Source organism: Cucumis melo, chromosome 11, assembly GCF_025177605.1.
Source record: "Cucumis melo cultivar AY chromosome 11, USDA_Cmelo_AY_1.0, whole genome shotgun sequence".
Taxonomy (NCBI): domain Eukaryota; kingdom Viridiplantae; phylum Streptophyta; class Magnoliopsida; order Cucurbitales; family Cucurbitaceae; genus Cucumis; species Cucumis melo.
The window spans coordinates 29,074,375-29,085,053 of NC_066867.1; the positions used below are offsets into that span (position 1 = coordinate 29,074,375).

General features: G+C 31.0%; 1 protein-coding gene across 5 annotated transcripts; it reads left to right on the plus strand.

Annotated features, from left to right (window-relative positions):
- The first annotated feature begins 452 nt into the window (after positions 1-452).
- On the plus strand, positions 453-7,183 carry LOC103497943 (transcription factor TGA2.2-like). Of its 5 annotated transcripts, XM_008460361.3 has the most exons (14): positions 462-672; positions 883-1,014; positions 1,109-1,215; positions 1,885-1,961; positions 2,059-2,346; positions 3,248-3,298; positions 3,449-3,508; positions 3,658-3,735; positions 3,896-3,923; positions 4,568-4,845; positions 4,975-5,199; positions 6,092-6,234; positions 6,882-7,007; positions 7,053-7,183. In XM_008460361.3, exons 2-13 carry the CDS (start codon positions 941-943, stop codon positions 6,970-6,972), a joined length of 1,500 nt encoding a protein of 499 aa, XP_008458583.2. In that variant the 5' UTR covers positions 462-672; positions 883-940; the 3' UTR covers positions 6,973-7,007; positions 7,053-7,183. The 5 variants fall into 5 exon arrangements, 4 of the variants coding, with proteins under 4 accessions (XP_016902237.2, XP_050947778.1, XP_008458583.2 ...); XR_001763804.2 differs by lacking the exon at positions 7,053-7,183 and having other exon boundaries at positions 453-672; positions 6,096-6,234; positions 6,882-6,892; XM_017046748.2 differs by having other exon boundaries at positions 453-672; positions 3,658-3,723; positions 6,882-7,132.
- Positions 7,184-10,679: the final 3,496 nt, after the last annotated feature.

Sequence of the window (10,679 nt, forward strand, 5' to 3'; positions counted from 1 at the left end):
ACAGCAGGAGTTGTTTTCTTGTTTTTAAGAAAATCTCATTCCCACCGGCAGCAGAGGAGAGAGTAGAAGTAGAGATAAGTTGGGAACACTTGTGTAAAGCGAACTGAATCCAATTAGAGAGGATGAAAAAGCATTCAAGTTAAATAGAGATTTAAAGGAGAGAAGCACTTTTGTTGGGAGCCTTTTTTCCTTTTTGTTACAGTCTTTTTATTGTTCAAACCAAAGGTTGTCTCACCCCCTTATATATAATGTCTATCCATTCACTCTTTACTATCTTTTTTTTCTTTTCTTTTATGTACTTCCTCTTGTTTGAAAAAAGCCCCACACAACCCTCGAGAAAAAAATACATTTTACCAAATTATTCAATGTGATATTTTTATTTACATTAAATTAATACTATTTTCGTTCATGTAATTTTATTTAGAAAAGAAAATTTGTTGTCCATGAAACTTAAAAGACCAGGAATTTCTCCTCTGTTTTAAAGCATTTTATTGAGGTTGGGGTGAGCAACCAAACAAAAGTATTTTTGAAAGGCCACATGGCAGGGGGAGAGAAAAATCCCCAAGGACAGTATCTTCCATATCCCTGAATCCAAGTTTGAAATAAAAAGCTATCCATTAACCTCCACTTTTCTTCATACAGAAGGAGAGAAGAAGATCATCAAAAACTCAGGTAATTTTTCTTTTAAAATGCAACTTTAGCACATGGGCAGTTCATAAATTCCATTAGAAATCTAAACCCTTTTCTAAAAACTTCTCCTTTCTCTGCTCTCTTGTCTTTCCAGAAGATTATAATTTGTTGAAGTTCTAATAAAAATTGAGGTAATTTTAAAATAAAGACTGTTTCTTTTAGTTTCTGTTTGATTTTGAAGTGATTTTGCAGAAGAAGAAAAAGAAGAAGAAGAAGAAACCAATGGTTTGAAGAAGAAGGAATTTTTGGAATGGAGAGCCAAAGAGTTGAAGAAACTTGTTCTGTTTATGGAATCAACAACAACAATCTTTCTTCAACTTTGATGTAATTTTTCTGTTTATCAGAAACTTGTTCTGTTTTTCTCTTCTAATGAATAATATGTGTTTAATTATCATTTTGATTACTTGTGCCCTTTCAGCAGTAATCATGATGGGCAATCTTTTGACTTTGGAGAATTGGAACAAGCAATTGTGCTACAAGGACTCGACGCGATGAATAAACTCGATCATTACGAACCTAAACAAAGTATGTATTTGTCTTTTTTCTTTTAGTTTTGTGTAAGATTATCAGTCACGTTATTTCGATAAAAAAAAAAATTAATGGCATAGGGACAGAGAATAAGAATTATAACCAACTAGAGAGAGAAAGAGGGGATACATTTGCTGTTTTGATGAAAATAATAATTTGGAAGAAGTGTGTTGAATGGCATGAGTGTACAAACAAGGAAACTTGTAATCTGCTTACTGACTTCTCAATAACTTCACCAAAAAACAAAACAAACAAAAAGCAGAAATAGGGTTTCTTTGGTTCCTTAATATCTTTGATGTTTACATATTTATCAAACAACTCTAAGTTAAGTACGGTCTTCTCTTTCTCGACTCCATTTGATTGTCAAACACACTGGGTTAATGAATCATTTTCCTACTTTATATTTTATTTGTCGACGATTTCATAAGATTTTCTGTGACATTAACTAAGTGTGTTGGAAAGTGGCAACTCCTAATGGATTTTTTTTCACTGTTTTTACATATTACGGTCTCATTTCCTTAATGTCTTCAATTACTCACGCTTTCTATCATTCTTAAGCTTTGAAAAATTCTTCATTTATATATATATATATATATATGTATATATGTGTAAAATAAGAAAGTTGGGTATGATTTTGTGAGATTTGGTTTTTATGATACTTGGCAGGCTTTTTGTCAGGGAAGCCTGCAGCAACACTGGAAATGTTCCCCTCTTGGCCAATCAAATACCAACAAACTTCAAGAGTAAATTCTCTTTCTTTCCCTCTAAAGACCAAAAGATCAAAATAAAAAGTAAATCTAAATTGTTTCTTTGTTTTCAATTTTTGAAAAAATGTGACAGGGAATTAGTTTGAGAAAAATAGAAGAGATGATGAGAGGATCAGGTAATTATAATAACAGTAATAATGAAGAAGAAGATCAAATGGAAATATTGGAAAAAGATCACGAAGGTGAAGAAGAAAGTGAAATGAGTAATCGTTCAACTCCTCGAGAACAACATGAACATAGCTATAACACCTCCTGCTTTAATATTATTAATAATATTCAACCTCATCAAGTTCTTATGGTCAGTACTGATGTTTCAACAACTGCACTTTCATCTCAACATCAGTACTCTCTTCAACAAAAGGTTCTCCTTCTCTCTCTCTCTCTCTCTCTATTTAAAAGTTTGTACCTTTTACACTCTATGGTTAAATCTCTTTTAGCTCCTTGTTTATTTATTTATTTTATGTTACTATGTATAATTCTATTTCTATCCATATACCTTCTCTCAATAAATTCATTCTTTTTATCTTTATATTTTAAAATATTTATTTTGGTCTCTATTCTTAATTTGTAATTTTTGTTCATTTTGTTATATGTATTTTTAAAATATTAATTTTTATTTTTATACTTTAAATTTTTGTTCATTTTTCTATCTTTTGAAAATTAAGAAAACGACTATTTAAATTCCTTTGAAATTTAAATAAATAATGGATCAAAATGACATTTAAATCAAGTAATTTTCATGTAAGAAAAAATGTGTATATATACCTTTTCAAAATTTAGAGAAAAAAAATGCTATATATATATATAAGTTTTTTTTTTATAAAAAATCTAGAATAAAACGGGGGAAGTAATTAAAATGGTATTTTAATTTTTTTCCCTCTTAGAACACAGATCCCAAGAACTATTAGAAAATCAAATAAAAAACAGCAGAGATTTTTAATAAATTATTATAAATTTATATTTCCTGTGATGGAATGTCTGACATGAAAGAAAGAAGGAAAGAGCCATCAAAACCGAATGAGAGGAATCTTCACAGTATACATACAACAACAACAATAATAAAATCAAATTACAAACTTTTTTCCTTAACCCCAAAATACCCATAGACAAAAAACAATTTTATTTTATTAAGAAAATAACAGTACATAAATGATTAAGCAGTAGGTCTAATTTTGATTAAAAATTTATCATATTAATATATATATATATATATATATATATATATATATATAATAATTTTCAAAATGTGACCAACAATGCAGAGAAAAGGACGTGGTTCAATTTCAACATCACAGAAACAACTTGACGCTAAGGTATTTTTAATTTATTATCATTATAAATTACAAATTAACATTGTTATTTGTTCTTGTCTTTTTCTTTCTCTCTTTTAAAATATATATATATATATATATATATATATATATATATATATAAAATAAAAAAATTTGAATTTGTTTATATAGACATTGAGACGCTTAGCTCAAAACAGAGAGGCAGCGAGGAAGAGTCGACTAAGGAAGAAGGTTATAATTTTAAATTAATTTGTGTGTGTGTGTGTGTGTGTGTGTGTTTGTTTGACATTTTAATTTATAAATTAGTAATTAATGAGATTTGAATTTAATATATGGTGATTAATTATTATTATGATTATGATTATTGTATAATTAAATAGGCTTACGTACAGCAACTTGAGAATAGTAGAATTAAGCTTACACAGCTCGAGCAACAATTTCAACAGGCACGATCTCAGGTTCTAAATATGTCAATTTTTATTTTTTATTTTTTGAATTTAGGGTTTAGTTTGAAAATGTTACTTTGTTACTCTAAAAGTAGTTTTAAATAAATTAATAAACTCATTATATATGTCATTAAATAACAAAAGAATAATTAACGTCTTTTTTGTTTTATAGGGTGCTGGCGGCGGCATTGTCAACCATGGTAAGCTTTTGCCAAATTATGAAGTTTCTATCTCTAAATTAAATGTGACTTCATTAATTAATTATCAAGGAAAGAGATATGCCTAAAATGGGAGAAATAAATAGATTTCTCTTTTTAATATTTACTTTATTTTTCAAAGGCATAGTTATTAGATTTTTGTGGATGATTTTATTTGAAATCGTTGATTCTTTTTTATGTTACGTTGAGGGTTAATTATAAAAGAGAAAAATTGGAAAGAACTGATCACACTGCCCTAATCTCTAATCTAAATTTGGAGATAAGTCTATATTAAAATTAGGAAAAAAAAGTCAAAACATGTATGAGTGAGTTTAAATTGACTTAAAAAAATACATTGAAGTCAAAACAACAGTGTTTCCATAGTCAAATATTGGATATTATATTAATATTTGATTAAATTAAACCAAACTGCTAATTACTAATTAAAAGTGAAAACGCTGCTATAATTATAGCTTAAGAACTTATACAAACCATATACATTGAAATGGCTATAGTATATAATTTTTATGTAAACAATTTAACTAAGCATATAAAATTAAAAAGGGAAGAAAAGGGTAGAAGTAATTTATAAATTTAATTTGGGGAGTTTTTTTTTTTTTTTTTTTTTTTTTTTTGAAAAATTATAGGGAGTAGTGCAATGTGGTTTGATATGGAATATGTAAGGTGGTTGGAAGAGGAGCATCGACACACAGTGGAGTTGCGTGGAGGATTAGAGGCACATGTATCAGACACAGAGTTGAAAGTGAGAGTTGATGCATGTATTTATCATTACGACCAAATCTTTCGATTGAAAGGAGAGGCTGCTAAGTTTGACATCTTCCATCTCATTACTGGGATGTGGATGTCTCCGGCTGAGCGTTGTTTCCTTTGGATTGGTGGATTTCGACCCTCAGATCTCATCAAGGTTTGTGCATATATTTAACTTTAGATCAACATTAATTAAGATATATTTTTAAGTTGGTGGGTGAGGTCCAAATTTAATTTAATGAAAATTCTGGAGTTAAATTAATTGGAGTTACTCATGGATGAACAGATGTTGATGTCACAATTGGATCCAATAACAGAACAACAAGTGATGGAGATTTATAAACTACAAAATTCCTCACAACAGGCAGAAGATGCTTTATCTCAAGGCCTTGATCAACTTCATCAATCTTTGACCGACACCGTCGCAGCCGGTCCGATCATCGATGGAGGAATCAACCACATGGTTTTGGCCATGGACAAGCTCTCTAGTCTCCATGGCTTTCTCCATCAGGTAATTACTTTCTTTTGATAAGTACTTAATTAATAGTTAATATATAGTAATTAGTTATGATTATGAATCCCAATGAAATGATCTAAAATATTAAATTATTATACATTTCACTTCTAAAATTATGTTTTCTGATAATCTATTGAGATTGAAATGAATTCAAACATATATTTGAACTGTTTGAAATGAATTCAAACATTAATAGATGAGATTGATACGGTATTGTTTTTTTTAGAATAATTCTTTGAAATTTCACTCTTTCACATGTGATCTAAACCAATGGACAAAATGTTTGTTTTTTTTTTAAGACAAACTTTATGAACAAAATGTTTTTATTGAAATATAAAAGTTTAGGTAACCAAATATTCTTTTAAAAATATATATATAGTTTCTTAATTTATTATTTATTTACAAAACGTTTTTCAAACATGTGTTTCCTATCATGGAAGGCTTTTTACCAAAATACAAATGAAAGCAAATATTCTTCATATATGTTAATGGAAAAAGTCCTTTTATATTGTTCAAGTCTTTGGAAAATGGCTCTCTGTCTCTTTATCTTCAATAATTTGGTGATGAGATGGAAGAAATTCATATATGAGCTAACCAAAATAGTCAACAAGTTCACACCTTCAAGATATTGAAATATATCCTAAAGTTAATATATTTGTAATTTGGAAACTTGGACATGATTAGTTGACATTTTTCATATCTTTATAAATATACATTGAATATTAAAGAAAAAGTTTCTATCAATATAACCATATGAATTAAGATCTAATATAGTTTGGAAGTAATAGTAATGAGATAAAGCTACATCTACATTGTTATGTCAGTATAAATAAAATCATTGAGGTTAATTTCAACTTCAACATTTTAATTATTTGGTATTAATCAGGCAGATATTTTGAGACAACAAACGCTTCATCAACTACATAGGATACTCACGATCAGACAAGCAGCCAAGTGTTTTTTGGTCATTGGTGAATATTACAGTAGATTACGAGCTCTAAGTTCCCTATGGTCCTCTCGTCTTAAAGAGTAAGAGTTTATATAATTTCCTTCTTAATTCTTTTTTGTGAATTCTTGTCTTAATGAATTCTGAATCATTTGCAAAAGTATAGTGTTTGGTTTCTATCTTTATACTAGTTTGTGAAATTAAAATGGCATATAGTTTTAAGAACGAAACTATTTCTAGAATGATACAATACAATCCACCTCCCAACATATATAATTTAGTTTAATTTTGTTTTGGTTTCACCTAAAACATAAAACATTTCATTTCGATTATAATTGTCTTTGCTAATAGACCAATAGAACCTTCCCTCTCCTAGCCAAAATGGCAAAGTAGAAAATGATTGTGTGAAGTTTTTTCTTCTTTTTTACTTCTAACAAGGGGGGTTGTGAGAGAAATTTCCTCTTCTCTATGCGATTTTTTTGCTTTTCATAAAGAATCACGGTTGGATCTTACATTATTTTAAATAATATTAATGAGACAATCAATTAACAATGAGTTATACCCATACTAATCAATTTTAACACCTCTAGATTCTTGGGCCAACAACATCGTATATCTTAATCTGGTTACGTTAGAATTGACAAAAATAATTGTTTGATATTTATTTTATTTTTATTTCATGAATGTGTTAGAATGGATTGTAATTAGTTGTGTGTGAATTATATACTAGGGGTATTGAAGACAATTCATGCCAAACAAGTACACATCAGCAAGTGCATATGGTTCAACCTTCACACCATTACTTCTCAAGCTCCAATTAATCAAACTCATTAATGCATGGAAGAAGTCTCTAATTGTTATACCCTTTGTTCTTCTTCTCAATCATCATTCTCTAATTGACGTTATACCCTTTGTTCTTCTTCTCAATTATTGAGGGATTCATTATCATTGTCATTATTAACTTTTACTACTTTTACTTGATTAATGTTATGTTCATTATCTTTTTAGCTTTTTAAATTTTAGTTTATGTAATTAATTTTGTATGTGCATATAAATTATAGGGCTAGCTAGGCATATTAGTTTTAATGTTTTCTAAAATTTATATGGTTTATTTTCACATATATTTTTTTTTGCTATGATTTTATATCTCTCTCTTTTAAAAATACTTGGAACTCTTCGAGAATTTCTAAAAATGAAAAACCAAAAATTTTAAAATTACGAGGTCATTTGATGATAACCATTAATGGCCATTTGATTTTTAGATAATTTTAGTTTCCAAAATTTTGGATTGATCTTTTTAAAATTACGAGGAGCAGGGGATCCAACCTTGATGTTAGAGTTAAAATTATACCCAACACAAACAATATATAATATGTATATATATTGAGCAATAGTTTAATTGTTCAAAATTATTAGTTTTTTGCATGGATATTTTGAGTGCATGCACACAATTCAAAGTCTCCCCTATTAATTTCAAAATTGACTTCTTTATGAGTAATTTGAACAATTTGGGTTCCTTTTGTATGAAAAAATGGTTGCATATATGTCCACACGTTTAATATTTCTTTTTGTTATTTTCTAGAGTAAAAATAAATATTGCAATGGAAAATTGAAGACAAATTCATTTCCATTGCATTCAAAGAAAAATACAGTATTTAAAGTCTTAAAAATAACTACCCACTAACATCATGACCCTAAACTTTCTCCACTAACATCATGACCCTAAACTTTCTCCACTAATCAACATGACCCTAGACTTTCTCCATGATTACAAATCATGAATGACTAATTCCTAAGAAATAGGAACAAACTTGGACTAAATTAACTTAACAAAGATAAACACACATGAGCATGTTTCAATCCTAAAGCACTTTCTTAACACTCCTCCTTGCTTTAGGAGTTGCAAACACCAAGTTTTGACCTTAGAAACTCGAACTTGCAAGTAGGCAACGGTTTAGTTAATATGTCTGCAACTTGATCTTCTGTTTTGCAGTAGACAAGAATCACCTCTCCACTTTTCTGCACTTCCCTTAAAAAAAATAACTTGATGTTAAAATGTTTAGTCTTCTTATAAAACACAGGATTATGAGAAATAGCAATAGCCGCTTTGTTATCAACAAGAATCTCCGTGCTTTTCTTCTGCTCCAGATCAAGGTCAAGTAAAATTTTCCTCAGCCATAAAGCTTGATTGGCAGTAGCTGTTGCAGCAATAAATTCTGCTTCAGCAGTGGATTGGGCTACAATCTCTTGCTTTTTCGAGCTCCAAGAGAAAACACCAGAGCTAAGAGTAAAACAGTAACCTAAAGTGCTTCTCATATCATCAATGGAACCTCCCCAATCACTATCAGAAAAACCAATCAGTTTGAACTCCTTGCCCCTAGTGAACTTAACACCAAAATCACTTGTGCCTTTGACATATCGTATCACTCTTTTTGCTGCCTTAAGATGTAATTCACTTGCACAATGCATGAAACGAGACAAAATACTCACAGCATTCAAAATATCAGGTCTTGTTGCTGTGAGATACATCAAGCAACCAATTAAACTCCTAAAATATCCTTCATCAACTTTGTCAGCACCATCTTCTTTGCACAACTTCTCTTTTTGATTCATTGGAGTGCTTACAGCCTTACACTCATCCATCTTAAACTTCTTTAGTATTTCCTTTGCATATTTTTTCTGGCAAATGAAAACTTCACCTTGCCCTTGCTTGATCTCTATGCCAAGGAAGTAGGACATGAGCCCGAGATCTGTCATTTCAAACATCTTCATCATCTCCCATTTGAAATTTTGAATATGATCTGCATTGTTTCCTGTAACCAGTAGGTCATCAACATACAGTGAAACAATAAGAATGTTAGTACCATTGTGCTTAACATATAAGGTTGATTCTGATAGACTTTTCAAAAATCCCAAGCTCAGTAAATGTTCATCAATTTTGCTATACCAAGCTCTTGGAGCTTGTTTTAAACCATAAAGAGCCTTCTTGAGAAGATAGACTTTATTTCTTTCACCTTGCTTCTCACATCCTTCGGGCTGCTCAACATAAATTTCTTCTTGTAAGACACCATTCAAAAAAGCTGATTTGACATCCAACTGATACAATTTCCACCCCTTTTGTGCAGCTATTGCAAATAGTAACCTGATTGTGTCCATTCTAGCAACAGGAGCAAAAGTATCAGAGTAATCAACACCAAAGATTTGAGCATACCCTTTAACCACAAGCCTGGCTTTGTGCTTGTTAATCGAGCCATCAGCATTAAGCTTGGTTCTAAACACCCATTTAACTCCAATTACCTTCCTATCTTGAGGTCTGTCAACAAGGATCCAAGTTTTGTTCTTCTCTATCATTGACAACTCCTCCTCCATTGCAGCTATCCACCTTTGATCTTTCTTTGCTTCTGCATAATTTGCAGGTTCACACACAGCAACATTGCACCTTTCATAAATATCAGAAAGCAACCTTGTTCCTCTCACGGAAGCATCATCTACTATTTCATTCTGCCTGTCATCTTCCTCTTCAATGCTTGAATCAAAAAACTTGAATTTCATCTTTTCCAAGGTCTGACCTTTCTTCTCTGCATCATCAAAGTTCCACTCTTCATCTTCCTCGAAGTGAACATCCCTGCTCACGACAATCTTTCCAGTTTGTGGTTGGAAAATTTTATAGGCTTTGCTGATAGAACTATAGCCTATAAAGACACCCGGTGAAGCTCTCCTATCAAGTTTGTCACGCTTGCTCTGTGGAACATGAGTGAAACACAAACAACCAAATACTTTGAGAAATTTCAATGATGGTTTGTACCCATACCATGCCTCAAATGGTGTCTTTTCCTTCAATGCTTTTGTGGGAAGCCTATTTTGAAGAAATACAGCTGTATTTGCTGCCTCTGCCCAAAACTTCTTTGGCAAACTCTTTTCATGCAGCATGCATCTTGTCATCTCCATGATGTATCTATTTCTCCTCTCACTAACTCCATTTTGTTGAGGAGTGTAAGGAGCTGTAAGTTGATGTTTTATGCCTGAATCTTCACAAAACTTGTCAAATTCTGCCGAAACATACTCCTTCCCATTGTCAGACCTTACCATTTGAATTTTGCAACCACTTTCATTTTCAACTCTTGCCTTGAACTTCCAAAAGACATGAGCAACCTCTGATTTAAACTTCAAGAAAAAAATCCAGCACATTCTGGTGAAGTCATCAATAAAAGCAATATAATAGAGACTACCTTTTAAAGAAGGTGTTCTCTGAGGACCTGCAACATCTGTGTGAATGAGCTGCAATTTTTGAGTGGCTCTCCAAGATGACTTGGGAAATGACTTCCTATTTTGCTTTCCAAAATGACACGCTTTGCAGCTTGAGATTTCTTCACTAAGCTTGGGAAAATCAAGTGCCAACTCCGTTAGTTGTAGCAGCCCTTGATGATGATAGTGACCGACTCTTTTGTGCCAAAGCTGTGTTTCATCTTCTTTGAGAGCAAAAACAGATTGCTTCTCCTCTAAAGGATTAAGTGAAAAACTTTTTCCT